General features: G+C 46.8%; 1 protein-coding gene across 1 annotated transcript in view; it reads left to right on the forward strand.

The window, feature by feature from the left end:
- Nucleotides 1-390: 390 nt before the first annotated feature.
- LOC135825033 (myosin-9-like) overlaps nt 391-18,585 on the forward strand; it is a 26,091-nt gene continuing 7,896 nt past the window's right edge. The window contains 17 exon segments of the mRNA XM_065337767.1: nt 391-891; nt 3,641-3,727; nt 4,231-4,314; nt 4,748-4,789; nt 4,791-5,031; nt 5,789-5,844; nt 6,699-6,782; nt 7,032-7,223; nt 8,164-8,324; nt 10,716-10,824; nt 11,354-11,557; nt 13,549-13,704; nt 14,885-15,033; nt 15,830-15,974; nt 17,235-17,441; nt 17,819-17,923; nt 18,501-18,585. The exon segment at nt 18,501-18,585 is cut by the window's right edge and continues 68 nt beyond it. Of these exon segments, the coding sequence (XP_065193839.1) occupies nt 853-891; nt 3,641-3,727; nt 4,231-4,314; nt 4,748-4,789; nt 4,791-5,031; nt 5,789-5,844; nt 6,699-6,782; nt 7,032-7,223; nt 8,164-8,324; nt 10,716-10,824; nt 11,354-11,557; nt 13,549-13,704; nt 14,885-15,033; nt 15,830-15,974; nt 17,235-17,441; nt 17,819-17,923; nt 18,501-18,585 (2,146 nt within the window). The 5' untranslated portion in view covers nt 391-852.

The following is an 18,585-nucleotide window of genomic DNA, read 5'->3' on the forward strand; positions in this document are numbered from 1 at the left end:
ATGCTGGCAACTGAACTGAAATCCGACCCCCTTGGCGGCGCGCCGCACCGCCAAGGGGGTCGGATTTCAGTTCACAGCACTGAGGTCTGTGGGCAGTGCCAGTAGTACTAGTAGTACTACCGGTAGTACTAGTAGTAGATCTACATTTTACTGTATGATGACTTGATGTAGATCTACTTCGTTCCGTCCATCGAATCGACAACAATTAACAAGACCAGCGCTTCTTTCGAGTTTGACGGCGCTAGATCTCTGATGTCGCCAAGGCCGAGCGTCACCTGGTCACGTCGCGTCACCTCATTACGACTATTTAGCGCTGCGTCTCTCAGCCGGGAAGCGCCCCCGGCCCCGTGGCCCGTGCCCATCATCTTACAGTCTCACACCTTGGCTGAGGGGTTTGTCGCTCTATTTACACAAATTACAGTGTAGTTGCTATTCACTCTTCGCGCATGAGCTGGATGAAAAATCCAATTCTTCTTTCTTTCAGATGGTAGATCTACGTGTACACGGAGATCTTTGCTGGTTCAATGGACGCTTTGCTCTGGATGACAGTCGCCAGTCAGTCAAGTATCAAGGTGTGGGAAGCGAAGACCGTATGGCCGTACCGTTCTTAAAAAATCATCCCCGACATCGCTATTCGTCGTGAATGTTGGAAAGGATATTTTGCCGTAGTACGAGCACTGTGGTGTAGCGGTGGGTACTCGGTCGAACGGCATTCGGCATTCCGTAGCGGACGTGGACGGATTTTGGCACGGAGTCACAGCTCGACGACCACTAACCTGTGTACATAATCATTGCTGTCTTGCCGGCCAATGGGTTTGCCTTCGACAACATTCTGTTCCGAGCGCTCGTTCTATGCAGAGAGACCGGGACAAAGCCGCGCAATTATCCCCAGTAAGTACTCATCGTGACCCACTTCTTTGTTTGATATTGATCCACCGCGCGCTGCTTGTCAACAATCACAATGTGCAGTACGAAAGTTAATGGTATTACAGGCTCTGCCCTATATGGGTCAGGGAATATTTTACTTTCAATTTTTTGCATAGCACCTTTGCTATGCAAAATCTTGAATAGCAATTCCAAAATGTTGCATAGTTATTTTCTTCAAAACCTAATCTGGTGCCAAAATGCGTAGATAAGCACTTTCGAAGTCTATTTTTGCGCATCAATCTCATCCCTAAGAGACACACCTGACATGCACACTGTGCATCATTGGGTGCAGTGAAAAATCAACATGCATCGCAGTTATCTGCGACACATTTCTGAAGTTGCTTTGCACCTCAGAAGAATTGCGTAGCAAACTGCGATGCGACAGTATGTATATGATACAACCCAACAGTACGCTTGTACGTGAAATATAAACCCACATACTACCACTAGTGGGATGTATTATACTTATGCTGACCTTCATACAAACTGACAGTCAACTTCTTCCTGTGTCTAAAAAGGAGTTTGTATGCTGATGGTCTATATGGGGTTTGTATGAGGTATGAGGTTTATAGGCCCAATATAAACCACCTGCATGATGGGGCAGTTGACTGGAAATTTGTATGAAAGGTCAGCATAAAGTAAGTAGTATAGTATTTATTCATATTTCTCTAGGGCAGTCCCCACAGACCTATGGTCTCCTTACGCGGTAGAGGCGACGGTTCAATACCGGAACGGCTTGACAGCCAAACTTGTATAGACCCAAACCGATCATCAGCATTGATTGTTCACTCGAAATATGTTTGTGGAAGGAAACTGGCATGTTGAAGTTTGCTCTGAGGCCAGAGTCAATCGAACTGAGCCACTCCTTTGTGTTGACCCATTGCCTCCAATTTTCCCAATTTTTCGCTTCAAATCAGAGGTGGCTCCAAACCGGAAAGGTTTTGGAGTGCACGTCAAATTCACTCTGATTTCTGAAATTAGGTAATTGCTATCGCTCCACGACGGCCAGTACAGAGCAACAATAAGCCTTGTGTGTGCTTCCATTAGTTTTCATTGGTATGGCGGTGCTTTATTGGCGAGAGGCGAGCCGCTGTTTACCTGCGACAAGAAGTTGATTTTTCGAAAGTCGTAAAACTCAAGTCGCAGTGCGAAGCAACAAGTCAAAAACTCACCTGCTTGGTATTGCGCTTCTGATCATTGCAGAGCCATGAAATTTTGGCTGGGAGTATAACACATTGTAGTCTCACTGTGACATATGTTTTCTAATCAAAATACCAAGAGAGAAAGTGAATATTGAGTCCGTTCCGGTTTGCAACCTATGTCCTATTTGAAACCGTCGCCTCTACCCACGGCTGTCCCATGCATGCGACGCGCGTTCATTCAATATGGCGGCCAAATTTTATCTTTTTCATTTTTTACGCGACCTGGCCTAGTCGTATGTTTGCAATTTCGCTCGACTTGCCAACCTCGTCAGCGAATTTTCTCCGCCTCGCAGGCAATTTTGTAGTATACCTCGATGTCCTAGCCTTTCGATTTCGGGTATTCTTAAGCTTGACGTGCATCACTGTAGCTTTTCGTGGCCATTTTAGAGACGTTATTGTGTTCAGAAATGGAGGCTCGTGTTAGCATCCTGTCGTCGTGTTGTCGTATTGGAGGGGAGAAATTCGCGTCAAGGAGTGGACGGAGGAAGTATCGTGTGGCAGATCATACTGAATCCATGTTGGCAGTGTTAACTTTCATCTCAATGTGGATGAAACCAAATGCACCCTGAACATTTTTGCCACAATTGCAAATTGGCCATGGAATGCACTGCTACTGCCAGGGGCCCAAAATTCTCTGGAGCTCCACCGCTCAAAGACTGGGAGCCACACAGTGGGACAAACTGTTTGAAATGCAAGCCTTCCAAGCCTGGCAGGAAGTCCAAATGCAAAACACAAACGCAAGACAAACTTGCGGCATGGGAGAAAACGCGGGCCATCGCCCGCAAGCACGAGCACATGCACGCCGCCACCACTGACAGCAGCATCACCAACAAAACCTCGTCCCAGCACACCAGTACCTGATGACTGGATAGTTGAGTCCGTTTGGTTTACGAATTCAAAAAAGGCAGACGAAATAACAAAACTAATAACACGAGAGTCGCATGGACCGAATCTGATGAGCAGCAGCACGTCACACCCGCATACCAAGCTTAGTAATAGTAGTAGTAGTATAGTATTTATTCATATTTCTCGCTATTTTCTAAGCTCTGTTAATGCCATTGAGCACTCTCAGCAGGTTTGGGAATCAACGGATTTTGTAAAACTCTTTCCTATGGACAGCTGAACAAGGGTGTAGTCTGTACAGAGTGTTTACAAACCTGTTGGACACAACGGGCATTGCATTGTACTGCATGCTGAGGGGTTTCATGTACCAATGCTCGTGACAAGGTTGCTACCCTCGCGCTCACGCTTTAGTCGCCGGTTTGTTTTCACACTTCACTAACAAGCGTGAGCTGCAGTGTGGCGATCAAACCACCTTCTTATAGTTATCAACGAAGTCGCTGTGTGTGTGTGTGTGTGTGTGTGTATGTGTATGTGTGTATGTGTGTATGTGTGTGTGTGTGTGTGTGTGTGTGTGTGTGTGTGTGTGTGTGTGTGTGTATGTGTGTGTGTGTGTGTATGTGTGTAAATGTACGTGCGCAAACGTGTCAATATTGATCTTTCCTGCACAGGTGAACTCCTTTGAGCAAATGTGTATCAACTTCACGAACGAGAAGCTGCAGCAGCTTTTCAACCATACCATGTTCATTCTGGAACAGGTTAGTAGAGAGAGAAAGAGAGACACAGAGACACAGAGAGACAGAGACAGAGAGACAGAGGCAGTGACAAAGAGAGAAAGAAAGAGAGAGACCATGCTTATCTCTGTGTATGCCTCAGAAATCACACTGATCCACGCAGAGATTTTGTCCAGATCAAGGTGTACTGTCCTCCGTACAGTCATTCCACTTATGGCACAATTTGATTGCACTGCAACGCGTCCACACCAGCAAACCTGCACGCACACTGCACGCCCATTGCTCGCCCTGTACTATTTGCACTTTGCACGTCTTCTCTTATGTGTACATGCTGCCTAGCATTGTGGCTTCACACATTCTGTCTGTTTTGTAAATAATTATTGATACCGAGTGGTTATGCCGTTGTGAGTGCGTGTACAGTTGTTGGTTGGCGCTCATCCACTTTTGTTCTAGGGACGCTACCAATGAGTTATCTCTAATGCTTTACACTTTTTCCTCTTTCCCTGTTTTTGCTTGTGTGTTCTCAGGAAGAGTACCGTTTGGAGGGTATCGAGTGGAACTTCATTGACTTTGGATTGGATCTGCAGCCTTGCATTGATCTCATTGAGAAGGTATGAGACTCTGGGAACTTTGTAACTTTGTGGAGATTTATATCCAGTGGCTGTCGTGTGTATATGTGTGAGTGTGTGTAGGGGTGGGGGTGGGGGTGTCACATTTGATAACTTTTAAAACAGAGCATGCCTGGCATGTACGTTGTGAAGTAGTAAATAGCACAGTATCAGGCATAATTCCCTTTGATATCTTGGACTTGAACTGTCGGTCTTGAAGGAGCGGTTCCTGTTTCCTGGTGTGGAGTACTGTTTGATTTTTACTATCCAGGGGATTTGAACTTTTTTTGTGCAGTAGAACCTGTTGTAGCTTATATCGTGGAATAGTCCGCACTTTCTCTCTCTCTCTCTCTCTCTCTCTCTCTCTCTCTCTCTCTCTCTCTCTCTCTCTCTCTCTCTCTCTCTCTCTCTCTCTCTCTCTCTCTTTGTCTTGCAGCCAATGGAAGTGCTATCCCTGCTGGACGAGGAATGATGGTTCCCCAAAAGCCACTGACAGGACGTTTGTCGAGAAGCTTCTACAGAAGCAGAAGAAGCACGACAAGATGTCGAAGCCAGATTTCCGCAGCAAGGCTGACTTCACCGTGAATCATTACGCTGGCAAAGTGCAATACGTGGCTGAGAGCTGGCTGACCAAGAACATGGATCCACTCAATGACAATATCGTGTCCCTACTGCAGAACTGTGCTGATCCATTCTGTGCCAACCTATGGAAGGACACCTGTAAGTTGCTTATACTCGAGCTTGGGATGCTTTCACTGGTGATGATACTGCTATTGGTGATAATGCTGTCTAGCTGCATGTCTTGTATCGTCAATGTTGCTGCTGATGTGGGGTTAAGAGCATGCAGATGTGGTTTCGCTGGAATTGGTTTGCCTCGCATCACTGCTGTTATACCTGTGGCCGTGATGGTGGTGGTGGTGATGGTGGTAGTCATGCTATTGCAGTTGGTGCTGGACTCTGTGTTTGTTAAGGTACTGCTTTTGCCAGCATAAAGCACTGTCATTCTAGCATTGGCCGACTAATTGTTGGTTTTGCTTTGAGAATCATGGCTATAGAACTCTTCAGTTCTTTCGGGTGAGCAGCTTGACAACCTACCCATGAGAGACTTGCTCAATTAGAACTGTGACACCTATTACCAGTTGTTGTAACCATGGTAATTGGTATTCTGGCCATTATCAAACCAAGGAGCAACATTATTTGAATGTGTGTTCATGCGTGGGTGGATGTGCGTGTGTGTGTGTGTGCGTGCCCTTGTGATGGTGATTGTGTGTGTGTGTGTGTGTGCATGTGCGCTCATGCGCGCGTGTATGTGTGTGTGTGTTCGTGTGTTCGTGTGTGTGTGTGTGTGTGTGTGTGTGTGTGTGTGTGCGTGTATGTGTGTGTGTGTGTGTGTGTGTGTGTGTGTGGTTATGGTCTATGTACGTTTGTATGCATATACGGTACAGCAAACATCACCAGTATTGCTAACATGGGCGATGCGGCGTGTACACGGCCTCGCAAGGCATGTTCTGCACTGTCGGACAGCTCTACAAGGTACGCTAGAAGAACTTAGAACTCTCAGTTTTACTCCGCTCTGTCTGGGTGTGTCAGTGGGTTATAGCTGATTCTCACTCAAATCTTGTTCTTACTTCAGAAATCCATACTGATGTATATATACAGGTCGTATTGTGACCATTGGCATACAGTCAGACCTCGCTTAACCGCACACGTCCGTTTTCCACTAAACATATCCGGATAGGCGAGGGAACCGGTTAACTGAACACTGTTTATGTTAGATGTATCACGTGTGCTGTAAATATGTAACCAGCTATTATCTAGCGGATGGCGAGGGATCCGGATAAAAGAGGACCGGATAAGCGAGATCTGACTGTATAACTTATAAGTAAAGGGAACCCAAGAAGTCACACCTCTCAATTTTCTCTTGAAAACGGCCCACCATCCATTCACACAGGGTTTGTATCATACATTTTTAAAAGCGCTTTTCAGACGGGTTAAATGTTCTTGACCAGGAAGTTGTACGACTCCTTGTTCTTGACCTGCCCGGTACGTGAACCCGTCGAATTAAATTTTTTTTTAATTTACAAAATGAAGAGAGACTGATAGAATACCAAACAGGGGAAATTAATGGAGAATAAAAAGAAAAGAAAAGTAGCGAGGCATGTAGTGGCTTTTAGTGCTTCCCTTTTCACGAATGTTCATATGTACTTGGGGTGGATGACATGACTATTGTAGTTTTCTTCATGCTATCGCCTGTGTCTGAAGTGGTGAGACGTTGGGCAACACATCTACAGGGTACACACCGCTGCTGCTGCTCTGGTTCTTATGTCTGTGTGTTGTTGGTTCAATGACATTTGCAATCTTGTTTGCGCTTGTCCTCTGTCATGTAGGAACAACTCCAGCGCCTAATGGAGACACTTCGAAACACCAATCCTAACTTTGTGCGCTGTATCATTCCCAATCACGAGAAGAAGGTAAGGACAAAATGGGCACCTGTCTGTAGGCGCCTCATTCTGAATGCCACTTATTGCTATGTGATGCGCTGCATGCGACACCTGCGATGAGCTGCGACCGTGACGATTCACATCATTGTTTGGATGATCAATGTTTTGACAAACTGCATCCGTGTCTGTCTGTCCCTGTGTGAGTGTGCACGTGTATTCTTAACTTCACCCTTATCTGTTCGTGTGTGCACGTGCACCCGTGTATTCCTGTCCACGCAGTCCGGCAAGATCGTGCCGCCGTTGATCCTGGAGCAGCTGCGATGCAACGGAGTGCTGGAGGACATACGTATCTGCCGCCAGGGCTTCCCTAGTCGTGTCCCGTTCCAGGAGTTCCGTTAGCGTTACGAGCTGCTCACGCCCAACCTGATACTGAAGGGCTTGATGGACGGACGCCGGTCGGCTGTGATGATGGTGAGTCAAGGATTTCTTGTACATGCAGAAACTCGTATAATGGTCCGCTCACGTCGATTGTTGTTGTGACCAAACATACATATCAAATACAGGTCTACCCTCGTTATTATGACATTGGATGCACGACAAACCTAGCCAGTAGACAATAGAGAGGTTCTGTCCGCACTATGGAGACAGAGGAAAACAGGTACGCGGTTTACCCATTCAATTTTTTCTGTATTTCGGCCAACAATGGCCCTGATCTGTACATGAGGGAGTCGTACAAGCTCGGGTTTGTGTGACTCCACGTCACAAATCTACTCACATGATAAGTAATGTACATTATATGAACTGTTAAAAAATAAATATAAAAATTGGCTTTGGCTCGATTTTGGTGCGGGAGGGCCCGGGAATCTCTGGTTTTTTTGGTCTCGCCTTAGTGGATTGAGGTACAAATTTACGACTCTCTCCCCAGGTCGATTCGATCGTACACTGCTGCATTCGGAGTTGCCAAGGGCAGCTACGTGATTTGAAAGCACCGGATGACGGAACACAGATCCGCATGCAGTTTGCGTAAGACTTTCCGTAGATCGACTACGTTTTTTACTAACATAGTTGTTATGCGGAACCTCTGCAATGATTCAAAATGCCGACCCGAAACAAGCTTATTTTCAGTTTTGGCCTTACCATATTACCACCATAATGCACGACAGAAATGCGCACTTTGAGTAGTGCCAGCAGATGGATCTAGTCGGCGTGGGTTATTCCTTATCCTGGAGATTCTGATGAACTGTAATAGTAGCATTCTTTTTATTTTCCATTGGAAGCCTCAACAGTGGTGAATACAACAATTTGTTAAAAGAGGACCGATAGCAAAGTTGAGGGGGTGGGTCGAGAAAATAATAATAAAAAAGATAGGTTCACTTAGCATTGTGCTGTTGCGTGCCGTTCTGTTGTGCAGCTGGAAGCACTGGAGCTGCTCAAGGATCAGTGCCGCGTGGGTAACAGCAAGGTGTTCTTCCGCGCCGGTGTGCTAGCCAAGCTGGAGGAGGACAGGGAAAACAAGCTTAGTACCATCCTCACTGCCATGCAGGCACGCATCAGAGGAACTCTCAGCCGCATGTAAGTGTGGGCCCCCGCTAACGCCAAGCTACTATTGTATTGTTATACAGTCAGACCTCGCTTAACCGCACACATCCGTTTTCCACAAAATATCCTGATAGGCGAGGGAACCGGATAATCGAACACACATACTGTATGTATGCGTGACATATGCTGTAAATCGGTAACCAGCGATTTTCTTCAGGATGGTGAGGGATCCTGATAACAGAGGACTGGATAAGAGAGGTCTGACTGTACTGTATTTTTTAATAAATTTTACTTGTGCATTCCCAACAGACACTAAGGTCTTCTTACAGGGTGCCCATAGAGCCAGTATGCCAGTGGCAAGTGAAAACTGCCGACCTCTGTTTTCTCACACACATGCACGTAGACAGTGTTTTCACATCTGTCACATGACCACACATATACAGTGAAACCTGTCACATGACCACACATCTACAGTGAAATCTGTCACATGACCACACATGTACAGTAAAATCTGTCACATGACCACACATATACAGTAAAACCTGTCACATGACCACACATGTACAGTAGTGTCAGCCCAAATTTGCCGGCAATTCTTTTGGCATAATATCGAAAGATTTTAGAAATAGAATTGCCCGGCATATTTTGAGCATAATTTCGAAAATTTTGGAGATTTTCACCGTGATTTTGCAGATACTCGAAGTTTCATGTCCAGCGCCAGAGGTACGTGCATGTACAGCTTGGTGATGAGCATTGTGAGGTCAATCTTCACACTTTGAAATGTGAACCCAGGAAAACCGAGCAAAATATCGATGTTTTTCTTAAATTTTCTCCAAAATTTGGTCCGAATTTGGCGTTTTTGAAGCTGTCATTGAGCATATTCAGAGCAAAATATCGTGTCCGCCCGGCAATGCCAAGCATAATATCGAAAGAAGCGCAGCAAAATTATGCGGCATAATATCGAAAAGTCTCGAGCAAATTTGGGCTGACACTAATGTACAGTAAAACCTGTCACATGACCACTCCGCTCCAATAAGGTGACCACCTGTCCCAGAAGACCACTGCAACCAGAACCAAGGGATGCTATTTCCAGTCAAATGACCCTGGATATGGAGACCGCCCTTTTGAAGGTCCCTTGAGCAGTCATCTTAGACAGGTTTCACTGTACGTGATACCCATATTGGTTACAACTCCACTCAACCCCTGCATCTATGTTTCACTGTACGTGGTACCCATATTGGTTACAACTCCACTCAACCCCTGCATCTATGTTTCACTGTACGTGATACCCATATTGGTTACAACTCCACTCAACCCCTGCATCTATGTTTCACTGTACGTGATACCCATATTGGTTACAACTCCACTCAACCCCTGCATCTATGTTTCACTGTACGTGATACCCATATTGGTTACAACTCCACTCAACCCCTGCATCTATGTTTCACTGTACGTGATACCCATATTGATTACAACTCCACTCAACCCCTGCATCTATGTTTCACTGTACGTGATACCCATATTGGTTACAACTCCACTCAACCCCTGCATCTATGTTTCACTGTACGTGATACCCATATTGGTTACAACTCCACTCAACCCCTGCATCTATGGGTCACATGACATCGGTCATGTTGTGCCACTGTGCACATGCGTATGTTTCAAGTCTCTGTCCCTACGAGAGGTCGGGGGATGAGGCAAGTGGGGTTTGAGCAGAGACATCACATCTGCGGCTTGGCCTATCAAACCACTGACCAACCACTAAGCACACTTTGATAGTCCAAGCCGCCGATGCGATGTCTATGCTCAAACCCCACTTGCCACATCCGCTGACCTCTCGTAGAGACTTGAGTACGCATGGGCGGCTGGTGCTGTGTGCGTTTGTGTGTATGTGTGTGCAGATGTGCCTGCGTGCGTTCGTGTATGTGTGTGTGTGTGTGTGTGTGTGTGTGTGTGTGTGTGTGTATGTGTGCGTGTGTCTGTGTATGTGAACCACAGGTTCTGTGTACATGTATTTGGATATATACCGAGCCTTCTTTGTAAGGAGTGAACTGTTTCTGCCACGGCATACCTCTGATACAGTGTTAGCATTGCGTCAAGAGTCCATAAGCCCAAGAATGTGCAACTGGGGCCTGGCTGCTGTAGGCCCCCCGCGCGGCGGAATTCCAACATTACGTCATGCCGCTGAGGCACAGCTGTACAAAACTTCGCATTCCGCGGTCCTTGGAACCAGGGAGTAGTACAAGCGCAACGAACATGTACGTCATCTTTGACGTAATGTTGGAATTCCGCCAAGCGGATCCCCATGTACAGAGTTGCACACTCTTGGGGTTTTGGACTCTTGGTTGCGGCGATAGCTGTGATGATCATAGTGTGACTTTTGTATCTGTGCTGCTCTTGCTTGATTTGTGATTCTTTCTCCAGTAACTATCAGAAGTTAGTACAGCAGAGTAAGGGTATTCACGTTGTGCAGAGGAACTGCAGAGCCTACCTCATTCTGCGTCGCTGGCCATGGTGGAGACTGTACACTAAGGTGAGATATTCTCGTGTGTACATGTGTGTGTGTGTGTGTGTGTGTGTGTGTGTGTGTGCGTGTGTGTGTGTGTGTGTGTGTGTGTGTGTGTGTGTGTGTGTGTATGTGCGTGTGTGTGTGTGTGCGTGTGTGTGTATGTGTGGTGTGTGCATACTTGTGAGCTCCGGGGGTTCCAGCTGAACAACTGCCAGGACAAATCCAGGATATCTTGCTAAGGCATCACGGCGAAATAGTACCTCAGCCAACCTCTCCATGTCGGTCGGCCACTCACACGGGAGACGACATGACTGGAAATGGCAGTGTTCAGTACAGGACGTGTGTGTGTGTGTGTACGTCTGTGCACGTCTGTGTGGACATCTGCGTGTGCATGCTGGTGATGTTGTAACATGCTAATTGTTATTCTGGCTAATATCAAACCAAGTGGTAAAATCATTTGATTGTGTGTTCATGCGTGGGTGTGCTCGTGGTGGCTGTAGTAATGTGTATGTGTGATACTCATTTTTCCTCGTCTGTGTGTGTATGAGTGCAGGTGAAGCCATTGCTGAATGTGACTCATCAGGACGACGAGCTCCGCGCCATCGAGGTCGAGCTGAAGACGGTCAATGACAAACTGGCCCGGAGCGACCGGGACGTGGACAATCTGCGTAACTTAGTGGATACACTGACAATGGAGAAGAGCAAACTCAATGAACAACTCACCTCTGAACAGGACATGCTTAACGAAGCTGAAGAGGTCAGTACCGGACTGTCGGTCGGTCGGTCGGTCGCCGAATAACTACGGGTCAGCCTGCTAGCGTGGTCTGTTCTTGTTTTCATGTATTACAGTGTATGCACAGTTGAGTCACCGTGTATACATTGGTATGCTGTGCCAGGGTAAAATTCTAGCCTGGTCTGTTCTTCAGCGCTACCCGACAGTACTATATCACATTACATGTACACTGCTATTGTTGTGTACACAGGTAATCATGTACTAGTAGTATGATCAAAGGCATGCCATGTTGCACAGCAAAACTGACACGCACAAGACAGGTGTGGGTGGGTGCGGGTGTGCATGTTGAATGTGGGCCAAGAGCAGAGGGACTGGGGGAGGACAGGTGGACAGTTTAACATTATTTTTTTGCATTGTCCTCGTTGAATTGTAAGACCCGCGCCACGTTTAATTACCCGCTCGTGTACTGACTTCTCTCCCGCTCTGTGCTGCTCCAGGCACGCTCAGAGTTGCTGCAGTGCTGCGGTAACCTGAAAGAGGCGCTTCACGACACTGAGATGCGTCTGGACGAGGAAGAGGACCGCAGCAAGGACCTGTCTGCAGAGCAGAAGAAGCTGCAGGAAAAGATCACCGTCATGGAAGAACAGTAAGCTGAAAAATGGGAAAAACGGGTTTTCTCGCCTGTCAGCTGCCTGGCCTCGTGGAAACACACTCTGTTGTTGTGGTTATTATTATTGACTTTTGTCACCCGTGACGAGCACTACCGTAAAGTTTTGTATAAAAGCCGCGGCTTCTATGACTTTCTTGGTGAAATTTTGCAGGCTTCTATATGAGACAGGCTTCTATACAAGACAGATATTTCTATGTATGTCAACACTAAAACCATGCTTATGTGTGATTTGATGGGCCCAAAATTGCGGCTTCTATTCGAGGACGGCTTCTATTCAAGTGCGGCTTTTATACAAGACTTTACAGTACATGTGTGTCAATGTACAGAGACTGACCTGGGTCTTGTTATGTCTCGTAGTTACATTGCTATGCCACAATGCCTGCGACATGAGCAGTGATTGACAACTAAAACTCTCTCTCTCTCTCTGTCTCTCTCTTTCTGTCTCTCTCTCTGTCTCTCTCTCTTTCTCTCTCTCTCTCTCTCTCTCTCTCTCTCTCTCTCTCTTCTCTCTCTCTCTCTCTCTCTCTCTCTCTCTCTCTCTCTCTCTCTCTCTCTCTTTCTCTCTCTCTCTCTCTCTCTCTCTCTCTCTCTCTCTCTCTCTCTCTCTCTCTCTCTCTCTCTCTCTCTCTCTCTCTCTCTCTATTTCTATTTCTCTCTCTCTCTCTCTCGCTCTCTCTCTCGCTCTCTCTCGCTCGCTCTCTCTCTCTCTCTCTCTCTCTCTCTCTCTTTCTCTCTCTCTCTCTCTCTCTCTCTCTCTCTCTTCTTTGTTGCGTAGGCTGGCAGAAGAGTCCGGAAAGGCCCAGAAGCTGGTGTTGGCGAATGTTGCACTAGAAGCTAAGGTCAAGGGCCTGGATTAGATGACTGAACGCCAGGAAGACCAACTCAACAAGGTATACCTCTTATATGGACCTGTCCTGTGGTGGCTCTCCTCCTCCTCTTCCTCCTCCTCCTTTTCTTCTTCCTCCTCCTCCTCCTCCTCCTCCTCCTCCTCCTTCTTTTCTTCCTCCTCCTCCTCCTCCTCCTCCTTTTCTTCCTCCTTTTCTTCCTCCTCCTCCTCCTCTTCCTCTCTCCTCTCTCCCTGAGGTCTTCCTTTCTCTTCCTGCATTATCCTCAGTGCATGATTGTTTCACTTGTGTTGCAGGGTAAACTGTTGCTCTTCATGTTCTTGAAGCTGTCAATCAAAGACACATGGATAACTGCGTTTATCTCTATTCACACTCAACACCATTCCTATCGAAAGAAAACTTGACATTGTTGTTCCTGCTGGCAATGGTAACAATGACACTGATTCTTGTGATGTTCATGGTTCAGTTGTTCTTTGCTTTGTTTGCTGTGTGTTTGACAGCTTCAAAAGGAGCGTAAGCAACTGGAAGAGCGGGTCAAGGAGACCACACAGGCGTTGGATGACGAGAGTGATCGCGTCAAGACCCTGGCCAAGTCCAAGGCTAGGAATGAGACCATGATAGCTGACCTGGAGAGTCGCTTGGGCACCGAAGAAAAGGTACATTCAGCCTGCAAGTGTGTGTGTGTGTGTGTGTGTATGTGTGTGCATACTAGGGAGGTTTAGTTCCCACGTAACGGAAACGCTTACGTGGGTGATCCACGTAAAGTGGGTGAAGGGCAACTACGTTGCAATGTTGTGTTTAGTCACACGGAACAAACAAAAGCATGAAGCGAAAGGCCCAAACCTGGTCAAAGACGAATCTACCCGGGCCTAAGAAGCTCATCCAATATTTTGATTTCGTGCTTCGGAAACTTCTTCAGCTGAGCACCCTCACAGCTCGCACAATGCGCTCCATTCTGATTTTCACCCACGTTCTGGCGGAACGCGGGTGAGCCTCCATACACGGTATGTCGTGAATCAGAAAACGTCTGTACGTGGGTCACTGAGTATCACGTGGTACACACACGTAAAGTACCCACGGATTACGTGGGACTAAACCTCCCTATTATGTGTGTGTGTGTGCGTGTGTGTTTGTATGTGTATCTACGTGTCTGTATGTATGTTTGTGTGTGGGTGTGTGTGTATGTGCGTTTGTGTGTGTGTGTGTGTGTGTGTGTGTGTGTGTGTGTGTGTGTGTGTGTGTGTGTGTGTGTTTCTGGCTCTGTTCTCTTTTGTTTGCTGGCCACTGCTCAGTGATGTATGTATCTGCTCAGCATGACCCACTACACTTTTCAGCCACATCATGTTGCCTACTGGTAGTATTGCTCACAGGTGACTTGTCAGCATGCTGAACTGAACCACTGCAACCACCTGCATATATGCAAATCTCTATTTAAACCTTTACCTTTGCAGCTATAGAAAAGAAAATGGACCAAGGAACTACAAGTTATCGCATGAGCTGATTGTTTAGTAACTGGTGGTGGTAGTGGACATTATAGTTTGTAGTTCCTTGGTCCATTTTCTTTTCTATAAATTAATCCTTTGCTCTCCATCCGAGTCCATTCTTTGCAGCTATGTACCATATTTTTCCGGAGTATAATCCGCCCTTCGAACACTCCATATTCACCCAAAGGGGGGGGGGGGGGGAGTGCAGCTCATACTCCGACGATCGAATTAACGGTGATGAAAAGGGTAGATGTCTGTATTTCGTGGCAAGAAATAATCTGACTGCGGCTTATACTCCGGAAAGTATGATAATCTTTCTCCCCGTCTTTCTCTCCCGTTCCTCGCGTTGTAGAACCGCAAAGAGTTGGAGAAGCAGAAGAAGAAGGTGGATGCTGAAGCACGTGAGCTGCAGGAGAAGCTGTTTGCAGAGCTGATGAAGATCCAAGAACTGGAGTCCACTGTTGCTCGCCTTGAAGGAGAGCTATCCTCCACAAACCAGCGGTGAGCATGAACACCAGTGGTGTCTCTTGATATCTCCACAAGCTTCTTGGCTACACTTGGCGCTGCCTTCAGGGTAAATGCAGCACATTGCTTACCGATATGTTCAGTCCTCTTAATGCCGGCCGTGCTACACGTAGTCAGGGAAATCGAGCACTTAAATTTCCAGTCACTAAGACATCCGCTGGCACACATTCTGCCTCATTCCAATGTGTATCACTGTGGAACAGGCTCCAGCCCGACATCAGGAAAATCCCACAGTACCACCGATTCATGCGATCCCTCCCAGCACATGCTGCTTTTCAGTAATGCCACTGCCCGCTGTATTATTATTTCCTTTACTGGCCTAACTGGCTTTTACAATGACGTAATACTTTACTACCCACTCCACTCAGTGTCATTACCTTCATTGGCCTTTTATAATTTATTCTCCTTTTTAGTCGATATCATGTAATTAGGAAAATTTGCCTGTTTGTTCTTCGACTCTAAATAAACAAACAAACAAATATCTATCAGCATTAGAATCTTCTCTGTAGCGTAAATCATCAGCTGTCAAAGCCCGGTTATGTCCATATAGGGTACTCTGTTCCTTTTCTCGTCATGCCAAATCAGCACGTTGTCTTTAACTTGTCCTGCTGTATTACAAGGTGCTGTACACTGTGTGTGTGTGTGTGTGCGTGCGTGCGTGCGTGCGTGCGTGCGTGCGCGTGCGCGCGTTTGTGTGTGTGTGGTGTGTGTGTGTGTGTGTGTGTGTGTGGTGTGTGTGTGTGTGGTGGGCATGCGTGTCGGGTATCTGTAGGCTTGAAGAGGAGAGTGCCGCCAAGGCGCAGCTGGAAAAGAAGCATCGTGAGCTAGAAGGTCAGATCGCCGACTTGAACGAAGATTTGGACATGGAACGTCCCGCCAGAGGAGACGCTGATAAGAAGAGCAAGCAGCTGGAATCGGTCCGTTCACTTCTCCTCTTTCACCCATTTAAGACTACATGTCATGGCAACCAGGCTCTGCACTCCTTATTTGGCATTGAAAAAGACGTATATATACGTCCTCAGCGCCTGGGCGTTATTTTTCATGACGTGTATGTATATGTACGTCTTTGGCGTTAAATGGGTTAATTCATTGCAACTAGCTGAATTGACGATCATCAATGACTTCCTGAACGTTGTGTCGCATGCCTCGTGTGATGCTTCTTTTATAACTTTCCTTCACGTTCTGCCTCTATCTCTGTCTCCATGTCTCTCGCAAACACACACACACACACGCACGCACACACACACACACACACACACACACACACACACACACACACACACACGCGTGCTCACTCTACACCCCCCCCCCCACAGGAACTGGAGAATCTTCAGAATGAGCTTGACGAGCAAGTGAGTGGCACGATCGCCATGGAGGAAGTGCGTCGCAAGCGTGAAGGAGAGGTAGCCAGTCTGAAACTGCAGGTGACGGAGGGCACTCGCATGCACGATGCCGCGTTGTCCGAGCTCAAGGAGAGGCTCAATTCTCAGATCCAGCGTCTGCAGGAGGAGGCTGATCAGCTGAGTTGAGTAAGTACTGTTGTCTGTTGTTTGGTGAACATTGCCTACCACCTACCGTACATTGTTCAAAGTGGGAAATGGAGTTTGTGGTGAAAGCATACGACATGGTCTTGGTATACATGAACACGCTGAGTAGAGTAAGTACTGCTGTCTGTTGTCTGTTATCTGTGTTCTGGTGGACAATACGGACCTAGAAAACATCCTGTGCACAAGGAAAATTGGCTTTTGGGTGAATACATACGAAATATTTTTGATACTGTTAACAGGGAAACATGCCTGTTTTAGTAAGTAATTTGCGAGCACACACACACGGATTTGCACCTGGAAAGGTTTGCGATTGGAGTCAATTTCTTTAGTTACTTTCCTACATGTCAACGTTTTGTGTCGGCTTATTTTTGCGGTTCCACACCCATAGCGAAAATCGCGAACGATTCCATACCTCAAATGTTTCCCGGTTTACAGCTATACTGGTACATGAACTGAACTACCTAACCTGTCCTCTGTGTGTGTGTGTGTGTGTGTGTGTGTGTGTGTGTGTGTGTGTGTGTGTGTGTGTGTGTGTGTGTGTGTGTGTGTGTGTGTGTGTGTGTGTCTGTCTGTCTGTCTATGTGTGTGCCTGTTTGTGCGTATGTTTGTTTGTTGTCTGTTCAACTCTAGGCCAATTCCAACCTGGAGAAGGAGAAGAATCGCCTAGTGCATGAGAACCGTGACCTGGTGTCCGAGCTGGAGAGCGAGAAGGCGGCTCGCATTGAGTCCGACCGTCGTCGTCGTAACCTGGAACAGGCTAACATGGAGTTGTCCAACGTCAACAGTGAGAAGAACAGGAAACTGGACGAGCTCACTGCCACAAAGACCAAACTACAGGTCAGCGTCGGGTAGTTACTAGTAGATGTGTGTCACCAAGAGTACACCAACACCCAGAGTGTCATTTGTACAACTACATGTACAAGCAGGATTCAAGCACATCTCCTTATGAACAGCTGCACTTTGCGTCAGACCTCACCTACTCGTAACGCTAAAACGTTTGTTGAGAGTGTTGTCTTTTAACGTGTACTGTGTGATGAACCTGATAATGGGCTGGGTATTTGCTCAAGTAGACGTCTTTAACTCTGAGAGTGAGACCATAAATTTCACGTTCTTCAGCACTGACATTTTTGAAACGTTTCACAAGTAAACTTTCATGCCCTCTCCTCAGGTGATGTGGACGTCTTTGTTTTTTGTTCTCGTGTTCTTGTCTTCAGTCTGACCTTGAAGGTAGCAATGCTCACTTGGTGGATCTGGAGTCTAAGGTGTCTAGCCTGGAGCGCGGCAAGCATGCGCTGGAATCCCAGCTCAATGAGCTCAGGGTAAGCTTAGCTTCCAACTGCTGTGGGTGGGGATAGCATGCACAAGTACACTGGAACTCACATGTGGGGTAGTGCCTTTGCTGATTGCATTATGCAGAGCTCACTGACTTGTCAGTTCGAGCACTCTGTGACAAGGTACATTCGGGCCTGGTTTAAATCTGGCTTCTGGATCACGCCACGTCCTTGACTCGCAAGTCACACGCTATGTACAGCTGTGGACACGATTAGTGGCCCGTGCACCTACTACTAATAGATATCTGGTATTTGAAAGTCTTTGCAGACGTGGATGATACTCCTAAACCCATGTTGTTTTCTTGTGTATTCGGGCTATGCAACGGTTTCCAACCTGTCCTCGACAGCATTTCACCAGTGCATGATTCTAACCACAGGTTTATGGCCAGTACCACCACCTGCCACCTACTTTCAAAAGCCAGTATGATAACAACGCTGTATATCCGTATTCGAAACAGTATTGCCGAGGGATAGCTGAGGGACAAAAAATGTATTCGGAGCTGAAAATGGTATTGTGCTGCATTCTTGTCTTTCCTTGCTGTTGTTTTTAATTCTCATTGTTCAGGAGTCAACGATGGAAGATGCAGCTAGTCTCTCTGCTGTCACACACAAGCTAAAGGCCTCACAGGCTGAAGTAGTAACTCTCAATG

This window comes from Sycon ciliatum, chromosome 9 (assembly GCF_964019385.1).
Source record: "Sycon ciliatum chromosome 9, ocSycCili1.1, whole genome shotgun sequence".
Lineage (NCBI taxonomy): Eukaryota > Metazoa > Porifera > Calcarea > Leucosolenida > Sycettidae > Sycon > Sycon ciliatum.